The 23,621-nt window shown below is 49.5% G+C and overlaps 1 protein-coding gene across 1 annotated transcript in view; it reads left to right on the top strand.

Annotated features, from left to right (window-relative positions):
* Window positions 1-23,621, top strand: part of SLC6A17 (solute carrier family 6 (neutral amino acid transporter), member 17) — a 48,444-nt gene that overhangs the window by 4,660 nt on the left and 20,163 nt on the right. The window contains exons 2-6 of the mRNA XM_011948076.1: window positions 11,036-11,408; window positions 15,937-16,094; window positions 17,834-17,960; window positions 18,640-18,821; window positions 20,506-20,616. Coding sequence (XP_011803466.1) covers window positions 11,123-11,408; window positions 15,937-16,094; window positions 17,834-17,960; window positions 18,640-18,821; window positions 20,506-20,616 — 864 coding nt within the window. The 5' untranslated portion in view covers window positions 11,036-11,122. The remainder of the gene's footprint in view (window positions 1-11,035; window positions 11,409-15,936; window positions 16,095-17,833; window positions 17,961-18,639; window positions 18,822-20,505; window positions 20,617-23,621) is intronic.

Here is a 23,621-nt window from a genome sequence, read left to right as displayed (position 1 = left end):
TTGAAGATAACAAGTTGCCTGACACTGTACGCCATTGTTTCTATTTACTGGTTTAATTAGAATTTCTGCTGGATTCTGCGTACCACTAATTTACCACCTTCTATTTTGCTTACAAATGGAATTCACTGGTCCACACCCCAAAATTCTGCTGGTTACATTTTTCTTTAATTACAAGATTCCTGGGTTCCTGAGGCTTTAAATCCCACACCAGCTGTAAATGGAGCAGAAGCAATGTTTGCTAAAACTACCTTGCAAGAGGAATGAATAGTCACTCCATAGGGTGGTTAAAGAATGTACTGCCAAGTGAGTATTCATTGAGGACATGGGTCTGCCTTCCTTTGCCCAGATCTAAAGGAAGAAGAGCAGATGTTCTGTACTGCGTGCGCAACCTGGGGCTGGCTCTCAGAATGACCGGGTGGGCGCTGTCCATGGTCCTGCCACACCACGTGGGCTATCTGCCTGCTAGTAATTTGGGACTCCAAAGAACAGCTGGAAGGAATCTCCTTGACCAGTTCCCCAAATTGCTTTATATTGTAAGTTTTGGAAGAGAACTCGGTCAAGTGAGGAAGATCCTGATCTCTGGGAGAAATGGTGGTAGATGGGTTCAGTCCACGGTTGACTTCCTGAACGTATCATTTTGCAAGGCTGCATGGAGCACTGCAGAACTTCCCAACCAGTGCTACAGATGGGTAACATGTGGCCCAGAAATAATGATGCCCTCATTCCTTGGAGTAGCTTGGGATGGCCTAACATAGTGGTGTCCCCTCCATGTACCCCAGTGTGCCATGCTAGTGTTATTTTCTGTGTCATGACATGCAAAAGGTTGGAACGTACCAGTATGTCAGAAAGAAAATAGCTACAGTTTGGTAGATGACAGTCTGAATCCCTGCTCTTCTCTTGTATGGCTGGGTAATCTTGTACGTGATAGAGGCTTCTTTGTCTTGAAGATAAGAATTGTATTTTATCTCAAGTTGTTGTGAGGATAAATAACATATGTAAGCACAGTGGGTCACCTGTGGCTTGTCCCAGTGGGACACTTTTCTGTCCAACACTCTACAAAGCTGCACTGAAGGCTGGTGAGGAAAGAGACATAAACCTTTCTCATTTTCAGGAAAGAGACATCATGTTGGGACTGTAATTAAGGGTTTCTGATCACTATTCCTTCAAGAGCTCTTCAGCAGTCCGTTTGGTGACTCAGGTAATTGGACACCCTTGGTTCCCTCTGTCTCTTTCTGAGACAACAGAAAATAGTGGTTTTAAGACAATCCAGGTCAGATGATTTTTAGCAGATGCCGTGAGGAGTCATCTGTCTCCATGGTGGTCCCACCATGAATGAGGAAAGAAGGGAATGAGGCTTTCATTAGTTGTTCCTGGACTTTTATATGCATATCTGGTCTTTAAAATTTTTCTTTTTCCAAACTGGTATACTCTCATGGGTCCTTTATCTGTCTGAGACCTGGTGTGCCCTTCAGCACCTCAGGTCCTCAGTTTCCCTTTCTCTTCAAAACTCAAGTCTCATCAACAGCCTGATACACATTATCAATATTGCTTACCTACCCTCCCTGTTTCTTCACTTGTCCTACCAGCAGCCATTGATCCCTATAAAAATAGGTCAGGCGAGGCACGTTGGTTCATACCTGTAATCACAGCACTTTGGGAGGCCGAGATGGGTAAATCACGAGGTCAGGAGATCCAGACCATCATTGCCAACATGGTGAAACCCTGTCTCTATTAAAAATACAAAAATTAGCCAGGTGTGGTGGCCTGTGTCTGTAATCCCAGCTATTCAGGAGGCTGAGGCAGGAGAATTGCTTGAACCCGGGAGGCGGAGGTTGCAGTGAGCTGAGATTGCGCCACTGCACTCCAGCCTGGGCAACAGAGCAAGGCTCCATCTAAAAAAATATAAATAAATAAAAATAAAAATAGGTCACGTTACTCCCCTGCTTGAAAACCTCTAATAGCTTCCTATTAGCCTTGAAAGAGAACCCTAACTCCTTTCCATGCTCCATGAGTCCTGCCTGCTCTGAACACTCACTGTCTTCCTAGCCCAGCACCTCCCACTCTTCCGTTGTTCAGGGTGCTCTAGGCACATGGCTGGCTGTCTGTTCCTTGTACTCACCAGGCATTCCGGTCCTGCCTCAGGGCATTTGCACTTTCTGTTCCCTCTGCTCTGAATGCTTTCCCAGGACATCCACATGGCCCACTCTCTCACTCTGTTCAAGTCTTTATGTCACCTTATCGGAGCATGCTTCCTTCGCCCTATCTCTGTTGCAGCATTCCTGCTGTGCTCCACCCCCTCATACTCTATACTGTATATGCTTATTTGATATATATACTATCAGATATAGTGTATGTTTTTATGTACACTATAAATTATATATTTGTCTGATTTCTATTTGTCCCTCTGCACTAGAATATAAATCCCATGGGACAGGGACATTATTTGCTCTGTTCTCTGTTGCACTAGAACAAGGCCTAGCATGTAATGTTCAGCAAATATTTGTTGAAAGAAGTAAAAGAAAAGAAGGAGGGAAAGAGATTTAAAAAACAGCAAGAGGAATATTTTAAAATCCCATATTTTAGCAGTACCTCTAGTTTATAGGAGTCGCTGGGCTCTATTCTCCTTCCAGGCCAAAAGGCGAGTAGAAGTCGGAGAACTGAGCCCCAGCATCCCCTGTCAGCCCACTGTGTCCTTGGGCTGTCCACGTGCATGTCCCACCCAGCTCCAGGGCATTGTGGTATGTGGGTGAGTATGCCTTGATTCCTGGCTAAGCCCATTTCCCACATGTTCTCACGTGAAGGTGGTAGCTGGCACTGGTTGATGGCATGCCCCTGAGGGCCTCGCCTGAGTTGAGCACAACTCTTGTGTTACCTCATTTTATACTCATGACAACCCCATGAGGTGTAGCATCCTTCATTCCTATCTCTTCGGGTCCAGAAAGTAAAGCCAAGAGGGGTTGTGTACTTTCCCAAAGACTAACATCTCATAAATGGCAGAGCAGGACTTTAGGTTTTCCTGGCTCTGAAACCCATGATAGCATTGAGGTTGAGAGTGAGGCTCCAGGGTCAGTCTGTCAGTGCAGATCCAGGGGCTTTGGATGACTTGCCTTATTTCATCAATTCCAAAATGCATATTTTTGCACATTACCACATCATAAAATCAGGACATGACATGCAATCAATAGCTGTTTCAACATGGCTGTGGGTCTATGACAGCTCACCCTAGTTGGGTAGAAACCTTCGATGGATCCTCTCTGGTAAGTTCAAGAAAGTGCTAGCATCACAGGATCCTAGATTCAATGAAATATAGGTAATTATCCCTCTGAGCTTCCATATCTTCATTCGTAAAATGGGAATAACAGTGATATCTACCTGATACAATTACTGGCAGGATTAAAGGAGCTAATATCTGTTTGGTGCTCAGCGTGGTGGTTGCCACAGAGATGGGACTCAAGAATTATGGCCTATGTGCTATGTTATCATTGTTATTATTACTGCACCCCACTCTGTCTTCAGAAGTTCCCCCAGTGGATCCCTCAGCACCTGAATTCCAGTAAAGAGAGAATGCATGGGTTGGCGGGGGGCTGGGTCCTGGGGCTGCTCTTGTTTACATGCACACAGAGCATGCGTTCTCCCACGTGAGATGGTAAAATGGAACCACAAGATCTGTTTGCACTGGCCACACCCACATTTTTCAGTGCCAGTTCCTCCCCCTCTGGACCATCTGCCCCCTTTCCTGCTTCCCTTCCTTCTTGACTAAGAAAACAAGATATCGACTGAAGAGAACAGACTCGGCAAATGCAACAGGAAGGTAAGAAAGGGCTGCAGAAGGTGCCACTGGCTCCTCAGCTAGATTTCTTGTTTGGAATGGTCCCACAAGTCCAAGCCATGCTGTGCCCACCCAAAGATGATTTCCCTGAGGTGAGGATGGATTCTGTCTACAAAGTAGGGAAGGTACAGCACAAAGACTGGCTCTTCTGAAAGTGGCAAAAAGTCACAAAGGGATGGCCAGGATTCTTAGTGTATCCTGGCTTTCAAACTGTCACTTGGGGCATCCTTGGGGCATGTTATGGTCTTGGCATCAGAATATCGCATCAGGAAATGGAAAAAACTGGAAGCTGGAAAAACACATCAGACTCCAGAAACTTTGGGGAGTTCAAAAATGGATCAACTCATTTATGCACTCATTCAATTCAGTAATGTCATATTTGTCATGCTCATATTATAATAAGATACCAGAATTTGGCCTTGCAGAAGCAAAGATGGTGTCAATTGAGGTATGAAATGGAAGACCAAAACACAAACCCAACAAATCTGTGAAATGGAGTAAAAAAAATCACCACTCTGTTCGTTTGACTACTCAGTGAGCTTTTGTTTCTCTTTCTCCTTCCATCCATGTGGTAACCAGATGCAGCTGGTAGGTAAGCAGGCAAGCACCGCTCCTTATTTTACAGATGGCTTCCAACTCTTGGGGCTCTCCCCATGTGTGCTACAGGGGTGCACCAGATTAGAGTCCCCCTGGCTGGGACATGCAGACTTCTGGTAGATTCAAATGTCTCTCTAGTCACTGCTGTTAGTGTTTTACCCTACCTCTTTGTTTCAAAGGTGAGGCAGTAGTAAGATTTCTACATGAGAAGCAGGTTGTTGTGAGAGGATTGGAAGGCAGGGACGCAGGAACACCTGTAAATACCATGTTGTGCCCACAGATAATCTGTGTGTGTGAGGCACTGGGTGGGTAGGAGCAGTGAAGGGTGGGCACAAAGCTGAATGCACCTTCGATCCTGCCTCGAGGAGCTTGCTGTTTAGAAAAGGGATCAGGCATAATGACAACTGGTTGTACCAGACAGCCAAATAGTAAAATAGTGTAAAAGAGTGTTACGAGGAGTGTGCTGAGAAGGGCAGAGCGTTAATGCTCACTCACAGACTCGCAGGAGCTGTCATAAAGGCGAGGGGACCTAGAAGGCTTCAGCTGTCAGGGGATGGGAAGTGGTTAGTCTAGAGTGAGTGGTGAGTGGGCTGGGAGGAAGTGGAAGCTGAGGCCCAGGAGACAGAGCGGGCCCAAATGCCTTGGAAAGGGCCTTGGGCTCCCTTCAGTAGGCAGTGGGAGTGGGGCGGCGCGGCATTTCCAGAAGATGCCACTGAAGGCAATGTGTAGGATGCTGGTGGGGAAAGTGAGCTGGGAGCCTGCTGCAGGCATCTAGCCAGAGAGCAGGCTTGAACTAGAGCAGGGGGATGGGAAGAGGACAGAGCTGAACACACTGACAGGACTTGTGACCTGGGTGGGGGTGGAGGAAAGAGAGGTCAAGAAGGGTGTGGGGTCCCTGCCTGTGTCCTGGGCCAGAACATCCAGGGGCAGAAGCCTCCAAGTCAAGGCCAGGCTCTGTCAGGAGCAGTTTGCCCCAGGTGACTGTCAGAGGTTTTAATAAAATAATTAAAAATAATTTGTGTCTCTGATAACAGTCCGGCCTGTTTTGGGCTCAGTAAAAGCTCAGAGGCTCTGAGGTAATTAGGAGAACAGTTTGGGTCACAACTGCCTGTCATGAAGAAACCAGGAAGCTGCCCAGCATTCTCTGACATGGCTCCTACTCACTGCCGATTCTACCTGAGTTAGATGTTGGCTTTGAGGTCCTGAGTAGGGACCACTTCCACTGCTCTCCTCTTCTTGGGGGGTCTTCAGGGTACCTGTTGGAACACCCTGAAGAGGTGCTTTTTAAGGATGTGCTTGGCCACAGACACTCTTTACAGAGCCACAAGACCCAAGGGTAGCAGAGTCAGGAGCACGGGCAGGGGCTGGGCAGGGTGGGCCTGTGGTGTCTGTGGTCGTTGTAGTTAGGTGACTGCCTGCTTTCCCAAATTGGTGGCTCCCCCACTCACCTCCCCTGGGGAGTCTAACTCGGAAAGTAAATGATTCTCTTTGTGCTTTGAGTTACCTGAACCTCCCTAGCAAGAAACACCCCAGGCCCAGGAGGCGGGTGCTCAGGGAGCTGCCTTCATCATTACAGAAGGGCACCTCTTCCCTTCTCCTCCGTGGCTGCTGTCGGCTCCAGGCTTTGTCCTGGTGCCAGGGTGAGAGCAGCTATCCCCCACCACCTTGAGCTAATTGCCGGATGGTGTGCTTGAAAAATTTTCATGGAGACCTCACCCCTCTGGCAGGAGATATTTTTACCTGTCTGCCTCCCAGTCACACTATTTTTTCTCCTTTCAAGAAGATTCGCAGTTCACTTGCTCCGACCTGTTTCTCTCGCAGGAGCTATTCTGAGCTGCAAGCCACCTCTGTTGCTAAGTGACAAGCTGGCACCGAGGGCTTGCTCGGCACTCGCGCCCCTCTGCGCTGTGCTTTCAGGGATGGAGGCACTCCTTTCAGAGAGTACCTTGCAGCTTCATCATCCGATGTGTTGCTCATGAAAGTCACTTCACAACCCACCCCAGCTACTACGGGGGGATAATTAGAATACAGCTGGGCTGTCTGTCATCACATCTCTACCATGCTCCAGTGGGCTCTCAGCTGATGGAGGGCGGCAGGGCAGACAGAACTTACCTTTCGCATCCATTGTTACAGGTGCCTGGGGCAGGTGGCTCCTTGCTCACACCCACAAGCAGGAGGGACTCTCAATGGATATATGCTAGAGCTGAAAGGGGTCTTGGAGGCCATCCGTGCCAACCCATTTTACACACGGGAAAACTGAGGTCTGGGGAAGTTAGGGCAATGGTTCCAGTTTGCACAGTAGGTTGGTCGATCCCAGTACCTAGCTGGCCTGCTGATGTCTGGATCGTGGCTGGTTCCATGAGATGCATGGATATGGAAAGAGAGGAATCGCCCCTCTCAGGGTCCTTCTCTGATCCTGATGCTCCTCACAGACAAGGCTTTGGGGTCACTGACCGGGTACACTTTGGATTTCCAGGCCCTGCCTGCTGTAAAAGCTGACCTTTCACTGGCACATGGCTTCAGGGAACTGGGGGTGGGGCAGGGAGGGTTGTTCCAAGTCACTGCCTCCACTGGGGTATGAATTGAATGAGAGCTAAAGAAACAGTACCATTTGTGAGCACCTCTTGGGTGCTGGCAGGGTTCTAAGACCAGTACAATGTATCTTCCTCACAGTACAGTGAGGTAGGCACCACTGGCACCCTCCCTTGACATATGAGGAAGCCGCAGCTCAGGGAGGCTAGAAAAGTTGCCCAGGCCAGGTGGCTGGCACGCAGTGAGCCAGGGTTGGAACCCAGGCTGTCTTACTCCTGAGCAGGATCACCAACCCGTGTTGTAAAAAATAAAAAATGGTTTTAAGTGGTCTCAAGCTATTCCAAACATGAGGTACATTTTAATAACAACAATGCTTAACTTTTACTGCAGGCCTTGTTTTTATTAATAATAATATTGCTGGTCTTTCGGATCCAAGCTGGGAGCTGTGGGACCTTTGTCTGGCTTTCTTTGACACTGGGGTGTGGTATGTGGTAGGACTTTCTAGGGGCTGCCCTAGGTGGACACCAGTTCTGGAGAAGAAAGTGGGCATTGCTGAGGTGGTGCAGGATGCTTCTCTCCACCCGCCTCCGCTCCCACGGTCAGCTCTCTTTGGCCTTTCTTGAGAAGAAATGGGATTGATGGGATCAAATATCAATATGGGGACTTACGTATTTTTTAAATGTGTAAAGGTAAACAATGCAAGACTTCCAGGCAGTGGCTGCTACCATTCGGGTCCTTTCTGTGTGCCAAGCTCTGTGCCAGGCACTCTGTGTGTGGCCGCTCCTTGGACCCTCACAGCAGCCCTCCCTGGGAGATGAGAGGCGTCATTAAATGCAACCTTTTCACCCATGAGGAGACGGATGCTCACATAATTAAAATGCTGTGTCCAAGAGCACACAGCTAGTGTGTGGCCAAGGCCTCAGGGCTGCCCACCTCCCTCAGAACACCAGCCCCAGTCCTCACACACAGCACAGCCATGCTCCTCCCTCCCCAGCGCACTTCTCCCTGTCTCTGCCTCTCATTCTGCCCCGTGGCTCTGGCCACCTTGCTGTTCCTGGAATTCCCAGGGCTGCTTCCTTTTTGGGAGCTTTGTGTCTGCTGTTCACTCTGCCAGTGCTCTTTCCTGTTATTCATGCCTCTGCTCAAATGTCACCTCCTCAGAGATGCCCTTCCTGACTGCCCCCTCCAATCCCCGCATCCAGCATAAAAGAGCTGCTTGCCAGCTTGCTCCACCCCTCTGGTGTGATTTTCTTTACAGCGTGTATCACCCCTGGCCATTATATTACACGTCGATTTCTTTAGTATTTGGCCCTTCCACATGAAATGCAAACTCCACAAGAGGAGACATTTTGCCTGTTTTGTTTGCTGCTGTATCCCTCACCTAGAACAGAGGCTGGCATATAGGAGGCACTCAGGAAATGTATGTCAGGTGAGTGAGTGAGTGAATGAACTCTCAATTCCAGGCCTGTCCAGCTTCACAGCCCATGCCTCACACTCCCACACCCAGTGGTCTTTTCCCTGTGTCCCCCACCCCTACTGAGTCTGACTCTGTCCCAGACAAGGCTCTGGTCAGGGTGTTAGGAGAACCTGAGTACCTTCGGGCAATTCAGTTCCTCTCTCTGGGCCTCAGTTTCCTCAGAGATAAAATGGGAACATTGAGCCGGACAATTGCTAGGTCCCTTAAGCTTTAATTTCTGAGTCTGACCCTGCTGTCACCTGGGCATATTCACTGGACACAGAGGGTTCCAGTCATGACTGCATCCCAGCCCAGTGCCTCAGCCTGGAGGTTTGTACAAGCCCTTTGCATCCTGCAGACCTAATGGCACAGGAGTCCTTGGGCCCCCATCCCTCAGTGTGGGATGCGCATGGCAGCAGTGACATCTTGGGAAAAAGGAGGAAGCTCATGTTAGCTGATGCTCTGTGGTTGCCGGATGCTGCTGTAGGTATCCTTCTCTGGTTTACCAGAATGTCCTTGAGTCCTCCTTGTTTAAAATGATGCTTTTTTTTTCCTCCCAGCCCTTTCTCATCTTGGTGACCGAAGCTGCCATTCACTAGGCTATTTATGGAGAAGCATGTGCTCCAATTGGTCAGCAGCAAGATAAATTCTGCAGACTTGCAGGAAACCCCCTTGGTTTTCTCTAGCTGTGGCTTGATGATCAGTAAATCATACCTAATGCACTGCAGATTGCTCTGCTCAAACCCTGCTGTAGGCAGAGCAGCCGAAGACAGGCTCTGAGCCAAGGAACCCTAGTGATTGTAGGCTCCAGAGGGACCCCCACCCTCTTTCCAGATCTCATCTTTAGTAACAGCTCTGGATGTAAGCTGTAGGGGAGGGGGAGATGCCTTGACAAGCAGCCATTTCTCTGCACGCCCTGCAGACGGGGGACCTGCTGAGTGAGGAGAGGAGCCCATGCTGGCAGCCCAGGCAAGGACACAGGCCTCTCCGTTGCGTAACTCCTAGGGCCGTACTTCACTTGTGTAGCACGAGCAACACGGCAGCCCTGGGGGGAGGCTGAGGGCTGAAAGTTCTACAGATGCACAAGTGCCACCCAGGGGCACCCTTCGGGACACAATGGAGTGTTCAACTTACCCGCTGTGAAGTGAATCCCAGCAGAGAGCTTCTTATAGGGAATTCTGTGGTCCTCTAACCAGGCTGGCCCTGTCTATTCTTGAGGTGTGAGGGGGCAGTCACTAAAGACTCACTGTCCCCTTGGAAGAGGAGGGTAGCAGGTGTCACCTGCAAATGTGGTCCAAGACCTGGCCTAGGGAGGGCTAGCCGACCCCATAAACCTCCCAGCTTCATTACATATGTAACAGGGCCTGGCTGGCAGGTCTCCTTGATAGTCAGGCCTTGGCTGTGGTCAGCCAGGAGGTCTGGGTTGAGGCTGGCAGGAAGGACAGGCCTGGCCCTTGTACTGCACAGCAACCTTGCCTGTGCCATTCAGGTGGCACGCACCTACGAGGAGAACAAACAGGGAGCCCAGCTTCCAGAGACAGCTCTTTCCCTTAATAAAGTAATTACAGAGCTGGGTAAGTTACATCCCTAGAAAGATGCAGGGCAACCGCAGGCTGGGGTGTGTATGTTTAATTTTAAATCCTCCAACCTTCCCTTAATGAGGGGGTGCCTTCAGATGTAACAGAATGGTGGAATTCTTCAAAGGCTTCATTTTCTTGGTGCTTTATTTCTTTAAGGGAAAGCATGAAAGACAAATGAGGACTGGCAGGAGCAGGGGAGGGTTTTGCCTCCCCCGCCCGTGTTGTGCAGACATTATCTGCTGTAAAACTGTCGCCGAAGGATGGAGAACCAGCTCTTGGCTGCAGAAGTCCTCAGATAATGTCAGTGCTGAGCAATGACCCAAGATTCGTTGGCACTGAGCAAACAGCTCTTGGCTTCTGGTGCCAGAATCTTTAGCGGAGCCTGGTCAGCCACTCCGGCCAGGGAAATGGAGATACCATAGGCACTGGTGTCCAGGGGCCCCACGATGATGGCTCAAGAGCCCTTTTGTTTTCTTTCAAATGTTAATATCCCTTTTAATCACCTGGGGATCCTGTAAAAAGGCAGAGATTGATTCAGGAGGTCTGGTGCAAGCCTGAGATGCCGCATTTCTAATCAGTTCCTGATATAATCCCTGTATTTTGAATGAAAAGGCCCTAAGGAAGGCAGGCACTGGCTTCCATGGCTCCCACCAGGTGGTTTTGGCTAAGCAGAACACCTGGAAAGGGAAGGCTGTATGGGCCGCCAACGGGGCTTGAGCACTCTAAGCTCTGCAGTACGGAAGAGAGAAATGTCTTCACAGATAACGCTCTACTTGGGTTTGGCATATGGCTTTGCCTATTTTGCCCCTTTAGGTTTACTTTTCAAATAATGCTCGGGTAAAGCCTGTGGAGAAACTGAGTCTGTAGGCCTTGAGCTCCTCACCGGGCAGCCCCTGATGGGGAGGGAGGGCAAGCTCAGTATTTGAGGCCCTTGACCTGCCTCAGAGTGTGATGGGGAGTTGATTTGGGTTGTGTCCACGTTGGACTCCTCAGCTTCCTGGTGTGGTCAGATAATCCTCTCCTGCTCTCCTGGTTTCCTAGGTCCCTGGATGAGAAGGAGCTGACAGCAGCTGAATTCCATCTTCTCTGTGTGCTGGGGAGCAGGGCTACACGGCCCAGGTGGCATCCATGCCGAAGAACAGCAAAGTGACCCAGCGTGAGCACAGCAGTGAGCATGTCACTGAGTCGGTGGCCGACCTGCTGGCCCTCGAGGAGCCTGTGGACTATAAGCAGAGCGTACTGAATGTGGCTGGCGAGGCAGGCGGCAAGCAGAAGGCAGTGGAGGAGGAGCTGGACGCAGAGGACCGGCCGGCCTGGAACAGTAAGCTGCAGTACATCCTGGCCCAGATTGGCTTCTCTGTGGGCCTCGGCAACATCTGGAGGTTCCCCTACCTGTGCCAGAAAAATGGAGGAGGTAAGAGACAGCTATGCCTGCATCAGGGGTCCCCTGCAAATAGGCCGGGCTGAGGGGTAAAAAAGAACACCCCTTTGCTGAGGCAGAACTGGAGCCCTTGTAGATTGGAGCTCAGGATTCCAGAGTAAGATGCCCCAGGAATAGCTATAATGATGGTTAGTAGCTACCAAGAGACTACAGGACATGATAAGAAAGTGGGCTCTGGCTCCAGACTGCCTGGGTTCAGATTCCAGCCCTGCCAATCAAATTTTGGACCTCCTACAAATTGCTTAACCTCTCTGTGCCTCATCTGCAAAATGAGAATAATAGCAGTTCCTGCCTCACAGGATAGTTGGGAGGATTAAACGAGCTTTACATGCAGAATGGGCAACACACGACCGGACACGGTAAGGGGCACCTGTTGGCCATTATTACTAAATGCTTACGAGGTGCTAGGCACTGTTCTAAGGGCTTAATGGATATTAGGGCTAAGTGTCTGAAGCTGCTGATATTTGAGCATCTTAGAACAACCAAAGCACCAATTTTATGTGATTCAACCATCGAATCTTCCCAACAACCTTATATGAAGGAGTTGTTAGCATCTTTGTTTTAGAGACCACAATACTGAGGCACAAATTGGTTAGATAACTTGTTCAATGTTGTGTGTGACCAAGGTTACAGCTAGTGTTAAAGTCAGGATTCAAACCTGGACAGGCTTGCCCAGAGCCTGGGCACTTAGCCTCCACACCTACTGCCTCCGGGTAAGAGGGGCCTTCACACTGTCCCCTAGGCTTGAATCCGTCTTGAGGATGCTGCCCCTGGTATCAAACCACTACCACCACTTCCAGCCCCCAGGAATTGTCCAAAGGCAGCTTTTCCTGAAACCAGGGATCAACTAACTAAAAATAAAGAAAACCCAATAGGCTGGAAACAAAGAGATCTGCAAGCCCAGACCTTTGGTCCTGAGAAAGTCAACTAGCGAGAGCTCTTGTGTTCCTGAGTCCCTGTGCCTGGCGTGGCATGCTCCAGCCTGTTGGGTGGCCCCAGCTTGGCAGGCATTTTACCCCAGCTGCTTCCTTCCTTGATTGTGGAACTCTTGCCATGTAGCCTCTTCCAAAGACGCAGTCCCCTCCTCTCCAGGATGCACCTTTCCCTAGTTCAGAAGGCCACGTTTGACTGGGAGGCTTCTCCTCCTTTCCAGTTTCTTTTGAAGGGCAGGGAGTGAGAATGCCCACCTGAACTCTTGTGATTGCATTAGGCCAAAGGCTTCCATCTTTCCCCCATAGCAAGCTATATTAGCTGCATAGTCTCCTTGCTTGAAAGATCTTTTTTACTTTTTAATAAGTAACTGTTGATCAGAGCTTGTGGCCTGCATGGCATGATAACTGAGTTGATATAAGACAGCCCAAAGCAAAGATATAAAAGTGTATGATTTCCTTATTCACTGTGAGATGTTGAGAAGAGCTCCAAGGCGCCTAAAATGACTTCAAAGGACATGTGGCATTGGAGGACTTAGCTGGGAATCTCTAACCTTGTTCTTTCTAGCTTAGATGATCAGCTCTGCCTGGGCACTTGGTGATGAATTAGAGTCCCTTTCTATGCCACACACAAGCACTCACACCCAGGGCAATGTTCTTGCCACAGTCTGACTGTTCACAATGACACCAGTCACCATGGCACCAGACATAAAGAACTACCCTAGAGGAAAAGCATTGTCAATTCTCAGAATTCTGAGCTTTCCATTCCACATTCCTGCCTTCCTTTTTCTATCTTCTCTGATTCCTGCAATCCCTTTTTATCTCTACCTTTAACTGTCCCGTATTTTTACAGATTTTTGTTTGTTTGTTTGTTTGTTGAGACGGAGTCTATAGCAAGTCATCTTAAATATTTTTTAGGAGGAGGCAAATTATCATAGGAAGAAGACAGCTGTTTGGTCTGAGAGTTGAGTCTGTGCTTTTGAGCCATAGTCGATCTAATCAAACTTTGCATAGTTCTGGACAGAAACTCTGGAACACTCTCCTTAGCTCCATGAAATGTTGCCATCTTCCTAGTTTGCTTTTCCTTCTGTTTATTTTTATGAGAAAAAGGCAAGTGTTCAACCATTGCTTACTATGGGCAAGCCACTCATTCAATCTTTGCAACAGCCCTGTGTGATAGGTGTTGGGTCAAAGCTTATGAAATGGCCATTTTTGTAAGTCAAAAATGGCCAAATATCAGCAATTTTATACGTAACATTTTCATCCTCTTCAACCAGATGAGAAAACAGCAGCGCAGAGAGATCAAATATTTTCCCAAAGTTGCACAGCTAGTAAGTCATTAAAACCAGGCGGTCTAACTTCAGGACCTGGCTCTTACCGCCAAGATGGTCTTTTAAACCCCAGGAATAACCTCAGGGTTTGCCAGAAGTGAGGCTTAGAATACTGACTGAGGCATAGATGATAAGAGATCCAGAAGGCTTCAGAGATCCTGGATCCTGGCCCTGTCCTGATAAATCTCCTAACATCCTGAACAGTGCTCCCCGCTATTTGGATGAACAATTTGAGGCTCCCAAAAGCTGTTGAAACATAAAAGGAAATCCAGTTGTGTCCCCAGGTTGTATTTTCTAAGGCGGAAGAGGGTGCTGTTGCATTTTCAAGTGATTGCAACAAAGGTTGATATGAAAAAGTACCTCTGATTAACCACAAATTCTGCCTATCTTGACCGTGGCCCCCTGAGCACTCTGGTTAGTTTAGGCCTTGGAGTGGTAGAGAGAGCTGTAGTCAACTCAGGGCTGGCAGCCTGCCTGAGGTGGACAGAGCCTGGATAGTGACGGGCCAGTACCTTGTCTTTGCACTCCCACCCCTGTCACTCTTTGGCAGCAGTTACCTGGAGGCTTGCCCTGATTCTTTGGGGAGAAAAAAGAGGCATCCATAGAAGATGCCAACCCACTTTGCAGATACCCTGAAACTCACCTCCCTGCACATCTCGCCCCACCCAGAACACTGGGGTGAAATACAAAACCAGTGAGGCTGTCTCCCTTTGCCCTCCTGCAGCAGATCACTTAGCTCCTCTTCCATTTCCCCACACCCAAGACCAAGAGACTGAGTTAAAGACAGACCCAGGGGTCTAAGCATGTGGCCCTTTGGGCCCTCTGTCCTTTGAGCACCATGATGGGACTGCTTGTTAGTGATGAGTTGAATGTATGTGTGCATGTGTGCATCTAGTGAGTGAGATGCTGTCCCATAAAGCTCGGTGGGTTGCCTCCCCAGAAGGCTTTCCTGATTAGCTCCATTGGACCCTGGCCCCTTCCTCAGCATGTATGTGCTTGGTTGGCCTGTGTGACTGGTCTGTGGGGGGGTGTGTGTGTGTGTATACACATGTGTGCTCATATTGCTCATGTGACTCTGCCTGCCTCCCCGGCAGATCGTGAACTGTTCTAGGATGGTGTCTGTGCCTTCTGTTACTCCACTGTCCCCCCGCTCCATGTGCATGGCACAGAGTGGACCTGCAGTAAATAGTTAATTATTGCCAAGTGGCAGAATTTGTGCCTAGGAGATGCCCGATTGCCAGTGTTCATTGGCAGATTGGGCACGTGTTGGTGAATATGTGGGATGTTATGTGATGGGGGCAGAGCAGTGTATCTGGGGGCTTCTGGAGGCTCTCTACTGGCAAGGCTTAGTCAGAGAGTGCTGGGTGACCATCAGGGCCCTGGTGACTGGGGCTGGCCTGACAGTGTTTGACAGATAGGCAGGGCCTTGCTAACAGGACTAGGTTGTTGGCACAGCTCTCAGCGGGGTGCACTCGTCTGTGTCCAGACATGGTTTTAATTCTCCTGCTAAATGCCCTGTCACTTGGAATTGAGATTGTTTCTGCAGTTAGGCCCAGGACAGGACAGCAAGATTAATTTATCATCTGGAATCTTTAGTGAGACCCATTCTATCCTTTATGATCCTCCTGGCCACGCTTTTCTGAACTGCTAATTTCTCTCCCATTCCTCTCAATTAGCTGGAGATTAATGGCAAAGCTGGTCAGACCCCCCTCTCCCTGGAGAGCTTCCAAGCTCTGCTTCCCTGGAGCTGCCCAGTCTGCTACATCAGCGTCTGGTTCAGACTCTGGGAAGGCTGCACCCAGTGTCTGTGCATCTGGGGGCGAGTAAGCCCCCATGCCATCTGGGGCTGCTTCTCTGTGGGCAGGAGGGGGTGTGAACAGGTGTCCACGGAGCACCTCATGAGGTGAGTGTGTCTGCTGCTTGTGACTTGACATGTGGATTCTGGAGAGGCAGTGCAATGTCTGTCTGTTTCTGAACCTAGCCTTGTGAGTTGACATACACACACTTCCTGCCTTAGTGTTTCAGGTCAGGGGAGCCAAGGGGGAGAGGGTGGGTCTGGGTGGGCTGCTGTGTGGTAGGCCACACGTATGGCCAGATCATTCACGGAGGAGCACCAGGACTGGTGACAACTTGCGGATGACCAGAGATGTGGCTGAGACTAGAGGACAAGGCTGCAGCGCCTTCCCTCACTCTGCTGCTGTGCTCCAGAGCCCCTCTGCCATCCCTCTGCTCTCCCTGCAGGTGCTTACCTGGTGCCCTACCTGGTGCTGCTGATCATCATCGGCATCCCCCTCTTCTTCCTAGAGCTGGCCGTGGGCCAGAGGATCCGCCGTGGCAGCATTGGTGTGTGGCACTATGTGTGTCCCCGCCTGGGGGGCATCGGCTTCTCCAGCTGCATAGTGAGTCAAGGGCTGGGGCAGGCACTGAGCGGGAGGCAGGGGGCTGCTCCTGGGCATTGGAGAGGAGGTCACCGAGTTTCCAGGCCAGAGTCCTACGTCAGGACAAGGGCAGGGAGGGGGATCCTCAGCATGGGAATTACTCACAGCTGGGGTTCCAGGACCCCAGTCACCATGTTTCCTAAACTGAAAGTTGACCACATTGCCCGAAACAGCGTGGAAGATTTGCCGCTGGTGCTAAGGAGGAAAAGCTGGGACATATTCACGTGGGGCTGCCTGGGACAGCTCAGCCAGAGTTCTCTGGGGACGTATGGACTAGCCCAGATGCCCTTCTCTGCTTACCAGTCCCTCAGCTCCCCATGAGGGAGGTCTGTCCTCTTTCCTTGGTCAAAGAGTATTTTAATCAGGCAAGTAGCGAGCTCAGGAAAAGGCAGGCCTGGGGCTCTGGGTCTCCTTGCCATTTTGCTGTGCCAAAGAGCAGAGCTGGAGAACTCACACAGGAAACTTAAGGTCAACGCAAGGCGGGTGAGGCTTTGGAACAGTGAGAGACAGGGAGACTCTCGTGGCCCTGGATGGAGAACTTTGTGAGGTCTCCAGGCTCATCCACAAGACTACAGACGAGACCCTGCTCAGAGCTCTAGGTGAGGAAACAGCATCCCTTAAGGGCAAAGAGGGGCCCATGCTTACTGCTCACACCTGGGATAAAGACCGGAATGAACTTCTGGAAGGGACTAAGGATTCTGCCAGGCCTGGCAGTAGGGCCAGACCAAACTTGCCTCAGGCAGAGGCTGGGAGAGGGCCTATTGCAGCCCCCTGTTCTCATGGCAGCCATCAGCTTTGCACTGGCCAATGCCATGTGTTCTGCTGGGGCTGGCTGTGTGCTGATACACAGGAGTGTGTGTATGGTCTCCCACTTGTACTGAAATCACACAAGTAAAGGAAGTGGATGTCTCACTCTGTCTGTGCTCCCAGAAAGTTCTGCTGTATGAGCAGCTGCTTCTGCACACATATGCTCAGGTAAGACTGATGAAGCAAGTGGCCCTCAGCTCTCACACTGACGCCTGTCTCACTGCCACAGGAGACAGTCATGGCTCTGGAAGGGACCACTCTGTGTCCAGAGTGGAGGCAGCAAATCCCTGCCCATAGAAACATTGCTTTCAAAGAAGCCCCTTGAACCCTCAGGCAGAGTCCATGCACTCCTATTTTAAATAAAATTCGACTAACGTTAGTTATTGTGTTTCCAAGAAATGACAAGTGCCATCTTTCTAGAGGCGGGCTGCTAACACGCCCGAGAGAGTAGAATCCACAAGAAACACCCACAGAATCTCTAAAAGCACAGCAATCTGGGTCTGTTTACCATAGGGGTCAAAGCTGTGCATTCCTTCACAATCCTGGAGGGCATCTCTGCCTTTACAATCCCGAGTCATCAGGAAATGAGGAGGAGAAAGTACTTCAACTATCTTAGAAGAATTTCAAACTGGAAAGGATTACATTTTAAGAGTTTGTTGCTTAAAAGAGAGAACTTTAACATCTGAAAAATTCCTTTGTGGATTCCCTGAATACCAGATTAATGGAGCGTGAGGGGAGCTCCTCCACGGCCCACACCCCATCCCTCCTTGCCTCCCTTGAGGCTGTGCTGCTGTGTTCAATGTTGCTGCCCACGTGCTGGGCCTCGGGTTTAGTGTGGGGGCAGGGTGGAGTTGCCTGCAGCCTCAGTGACCCCGCAGTGGGCTTGTCCCCAGGTCTGTCTCTTTGTGGGGCTGTATTATAACGTGATCATCGGGTGGAGCATCTTCTATTTCTTCAAGTCCTTCCAGTACCCGCTGCCCTGGAGTGAATGTCCTGTCGTCAGGAATGGGAGCGTGGCAGGCAAGTATGGGGCCCAGCTGGGGATGCCAGCCAGCCCTGTCCCAGGAAGGGGTCTCACAGGCTTAGTGCCCACATTTGGAATTTCAGACTTGTTGTGTCACCTTGGATAAGTCACTTAACATCTCTGATCCCCATTTCCCCTTCCCCAGTGGGAATGGTCTCTTTTCCAGCCTATTTCTGACAGGATTGAATACAATAATGAGTGTAGGTAAAACTCTGGAAAGTGTGACTTTAATTGTTATTACTCACCCTGTTATTCCACTGCACAGATGAGGAAACCGAGGCCCAGAAGTGACTTTTGCATGTTCACACCACTCATCTAACCAATGATCTGGGATGAGAATCCAGGTCTCTAGCTCCCAGCTCAGGATCTTCCCCAAGGAACTTTAGGCCAATTCAGCCTCACGTTTCCTCCCTTCCATGGAGAGACGTGGGCAGCGGGAGGCATGGGTGGGAATCAGCCAGGCTGGTGTGTCCTGAAGCCTCCCAGACTCCACTGGGAGCCTAGGATTCCTCAGGGTCTGCCAGATCCTGGCTAACCCAGAATGAGCACAGCCCCTCCCAACTGCGCACCCTCAGCTGCTCCCTCACCCACTACTGCCCTGAGTGGGGGTCCAGCAGAGGAAGTGACCCCATAGGCCCTGCCACTGAGGCCCTGTAACCTTTGCTGCTATTTCAGTGGTGGAAGCAGAGTGTGAAAAGAGCTCAGCCACTACCTACTTCTGGTACCGAGAGGCCTTGGACATCTCTGACTCTATCTCGGAGAGTGGGGGCCTCAACTGGAAGATGACCCTGTGCCTCCTCGTGGCCTGGAGCATCGTGGGGATGGCTGTTGTTAAGGGCATCCAGTCCTCAGGGAAGGTGAGTGCTGGGGGGCACCCAGGACCCAAATGGGGAACAGCAGAAAGGCACAGAGAGCACAGGGCAAAGAATTCCAGGCTGCCCCTTACAGGGTCTTTCGGGTGGGTTTGGGCTCTGGATGGCTCTGGATGATGACACGGGCCCCCAGAGGAGGGCGTGGAAGTATCATTTCTATAGTATTGCTCACCATGGACAGCCCACCCGGAATAGAATAGCTAGAAAGTCATTGCCCTGGACCCCAGCCACTTCCATGCTCGGATAACTCAGGCCTGCTCTAATGCAAACATTAGAGAAGAGGAAAACTAGAAGTATTGACCCAGAGACATCTGTCTAGATTCTAGACCCTCAGGTTCCCAAGAGCAAAAGCCCTGGAAGAACCAGCTTTGAGCAGTTTTTGGTGAAAACCAGCAGCTTGCCATGACTACAGCTAAAGGGCCCTTTGAGTGAAGGGGGCCTTGGAGGTCTCAGGGGGCAGCTCCATAGCAGTCTCTGAGGGGTAGACCAGCCAAGCTCCACACCTCTTCCCAGTATTTCAGATCACCTTTCAATGAGGGCCCTTTCTTACTTGTCACCTGTCAGTATTCGTGTGCTACCAGGGATGGAAAGGACTGGATTAGAGATCCTATATCCCAGGCTACCTACTCATTTTACAGATGAGGAAAGTGAGGCCCAGAGAGGGGAAAGCACCTCAGCTAACATCACACAGCCAGTCAGTCTCAGAGCTGCAGCTAGAATCCTGGCTGTTTGAGGCTTCAGGTTCTTTACTGGATTTGATGAGCAAGGAAGCTAAGCTCTTGAAAGGTAAAGTGACCCCAGCCACTGACCTCTTCTCTTACCAGAGGCTGAAATAGTAGCTGATGCTTCATGGCACTTCTCAGGTACTGCCACCCATGAACGCGTTTGGTCCACAGCAACGTTAAGAGTTAGGGATGATTACACCTGTTTTAGAGATGAGGAGATGGAGGCTCACGGAGGTTAAATGAAATGCCTGAGGTCACATGTTGGTAAATGGTAGAGCCAGGGTTACAATTCAGGCAGCCTAACACCAGACATGCATTCTCTTAGCCTTTACACCACCCTGCCCAAACAGCCCTCTTCCTTTATTTCAATGCAGCAAACATTTTGTGAGCATCTCTTTTGTGTGAGGCTGTGTACCACGCACACAGGGATATAGACATGTGCAAGAAATGCTGTGCTAGAGAAGAGCACACGATTCATCCTCACAAGGGGCTAGGGACTTCCTCAGATGTCTTCTGTTTGGGAGCCGTGTCTATAACCTCCTGCAGGTCTTCCATGAAAGGAGCTCTAAGGTCAGGGGAGATCCTTAGGAGGCCCACTGGGGGAATGAGACATGGGAGAATCAGGAGGGGACAGCAAAGGACTCCCTCACCCTCTTGGCAGCTCTCTGGGGTGAGGAGGCTCTTAGCTCAGCCCCGCCAGCTCTGGAAAGGAGAAAATCAACCCCAGGCACAGCAGCCATGCAGACTCCAGCTTGTCCTGTTCCTGCTTCTGCCTTAGCTCCCGGCCAGATGTGTGGCAGGCTTGGCCCTATGCCCAGGGGTTCTAGGGCTCTGCTTTCTGCTGCCGTCAGGGGCAGCTCATGTGCTCCAGATGTGAGCAGGGATGGGGGGTGCCAGCTGCAGGAAGGGCTCTGCCTGACGAGGGGTGCCTGTCCTCTCTGCAGGTGATGTATTTCAGCTCCCTCTTCCCCTACGTGGTGCTGGCCTGCTTCCTGGTCCGGGGGTTGTTGCTGCGAGGGGCAGTTGATGGCATCCTCCACATGTTCACTCCCAAGGTAAGGGTTTGGGGCTCCCACATGCCAGGGAACAGCAACAGGTCTACTGGGCCTGGTCAGCTTCTTGCAATTTCATGGAATTTAATGCACTCCAAATACCTGATATATGTTGGGTATTGTGCCAGGCCCTGAAGAGATGCACAGGGAAGGGGGCATGGGCCCTGCCCTCAAAGTTCCAAAGAGAGGCATGTCACATCGATTTGGGTGAAATTAGAAAAGCTTCAGAGAGGAGGTAACAACTGAAAGAGCCTTAGGGAACAGGTAGGATTGCAGTGAACTGCCAAAGGACATTATAATCAAAGGGAACTGCATGAGCAGGGATATGGAAAAACACTGGACATGCTTGAGGCAACAGTGGGAAGTCAGGTTTGGCTAGGGCATGAGAGCAGGGAGATTCATTCATTCATTCATTCATTCATTCATTCATGGGGGCTTTCATTGTATGGCAGCAGGAACCAAGAAGATGCCTAAGAGAAGAAAGCTCCTGGGAATCTCCCCTTGTACCCAAATCAGAGGAAAGAAGTTGCTATTTTATTAAAGATAATAGACTACATGAGTGGTGATTTTAACCTTAGCAAAGCCATTCACACTTCCTCTTAATTCTCTCAATAGCCCAGGGAACAAGATGAGCAGGATCACTGTTCACATTTCACGAAGGGTGCAGCAGAGGCACAGGCATCCTGAAGATGTATATGCAGGTTCCCTAAAGATGGTCTGTCTCCACCCATGGCTTTGCCTGTCTATGACCCTTCAGACCACTGGGCACAACTGGCATGCCTCAGTCCATGGACAAATAAAAGATTTTCAAATGCAGATTGGCATTCCCTTCAAGTTGCCCCAAGCCATGTACCCTGGAAACCCCAGCTGGTCAGGCTGAGTCCATCTCTAAATGCCAGCTGATCAGTAGCAACCAGCAGGGACCTGGTGAGATTATAGCCCATGGGCACAGGGTCAGAGCTCAGCCAGGCCAGCTTGAAGGCTTCAGTGTTCATTGGTGCCACCTTGCACATGTGTGTACACACACACACCCCTTTACACAAACAGTTTGTGCAGGATGACACAGGAAGAAGAACCCAAATCTGATAGGGTTGGAAATCCCTATAGGCTCCTGATGTTTCAGGTGCAGCACTGGTTAGGGCACATGCCACTCCATAGTCACCAGACAGTGCCTAAATGGTCCCTCAGTGTTCTTGGATATATTATCTGAGGTTTACACATGACCAACTTCAAAGATCCACTTTATGAAGCACTTAATGAATCTCCTGAGGCATGCATGTGAATCCTGAGCCATGTGGCTGGCCATAGGGTTGTTGTAAACACATGATATCTGACAAAGAAAAAAAATTAACCTGGTTTCTTTGGGAGAAAATAGCCATGAAAAGAAAGCCAACTGTTTTTAACAAATTACAGCTGTATCTCTAGAACCATGATCAGTCTAAAATGTTCGCTTCAGTTTTCCAGTTCTACTTTACTATACTTTAGGAGGAAATTATATGCTCTGGTGTTGCTCCTAAGTGTGGAACTTCACAAAGGTCTCCAGATGGGCTCCTCGATGGTGTTAAGAGCCACCTGTATGTAACTCTAGGAGCAAGAGGAACAGATTCTTAGGAGCAGCTGCTGGTCTCAACACACACAATACTGCTCCCCACTGGATTCAGACTACTAAAAATACAAAAAACTAGCTGGGCGAGGTGGCGGGCGCCTGTAGTCCCAGCTACTCAGGAGGCTGAGGCAGGAGAATGACATGAACCCGGGAGGCGGAGCTTGCAGTGAGCTGAGATCCGGCCACTGCACTCCAGCCTGGGCGACAGAGTGAGACTCCGTCTCAAAAAAAAAAAAAAAAAAAAAATTATCTCTTTAATTATGAAATATCTCAGGCGTATAAACACATATCTAATAATATAATAAAAATTCTTAGGAAATAAAATATTACAGATGCCATTAAAGTGTCAGCGTAGCCCTCCCTGATCCCATTCCCTTCCCTGCCCAAAGATAGCAACTGTCGTATTCCATTCCTGCTGCCACCACAAAAATTCTTTAGACTGGATAATTTATAAACAATTGAAATTTATTGCTCATAGTCCTGGAGGTTGGGAAGTCCAAGATCAAGGCACCCAGCTTCAGTATCTAGTGAGGACTCTGCTTCAAAGATGGCGCTTTCTCACTGCATCCTCACATGGCAGAGGTTCAGGGGAACTCACTTGAGCCCCTTTTTATAGGGGAACTAATCCCGTCAGGGTTCCACTGTCATGACCTAATCACCTCCCAAAGACCCCCACTTCTTAATGCTATCACACTGAGTATTAGGTTCTGTCATGGGAATTTTGAAGGGATACTAACATTCAGATTATAGCAGCCACTATCCTGAATTTGGGATTTGTCTTGATCATACATTCTTTGAAATGTGTTATACATATATGTGTACCCATAAACAATGTTTAGCATTTCTGCATACTTTTAACCTTTACATAAATGGCATCATATTATATGTATTCTGCAACTTGCTTTTATTTTTGCTTCACATGATTTTTTAAGATTTACCAATTTTGGTGTATAGCTCTAGTGCATCAGTTTTCATGGATGCATAGTATTTTGCTGTAGGACTAAACTGAAATTTGTTTATTCATTCTCTAGTTAATGATCATTTAAATTGTTCCACTTTTCACCATTGCTAATAATGTTACAATAAACACTACGCAGGTCTTCATGCATACATGTTTCTCTAGGGTATCTATGTTTAGGAGTGGAATTGCTGTCTCAAAGGGTGTGCACATCTTCAGTCTTATTCGATGTTGACTAAATTGCACTCCTGGATGGTTGTATCTGCTAACACTCCCACAAGTTGTACATGAAAATCGCAGTTGTTCCACATTTGTCAGTCTTCAATTTTTGCCAATTAGATGGGTGCAAAATGGTTTATGTACACTTTCCTTTCCCTCTCCTCTTCTCTCCTCTCCTCTCCTCTCCTCTTCTCTCTTCTCCTCTCCTCTCCTCTCCTCTCCTCT

The sequence above is a fragment of the Colobus angolensis genome, unplaced genomic scaffold (genome assembly GCF_000951035.1).
Source record: "Colobus angolensis palliatus isolate OR3802 unplaced genomic scaffold, Cang.pa_1.0 Scaffold273, whole genome shotgun sequence".
NCBI classification, from domain to species: Eukaryota; Metazoa; Chordata; class Mammalia; order Primates; family Cercopithecidae; genus Colobus; species Colobus angolensis.
The sequence above is the reverse complement of the archived record's forward strand: the minus strand, read 5'-3'. Positions and strand labels throughout refer to the sequence as shown.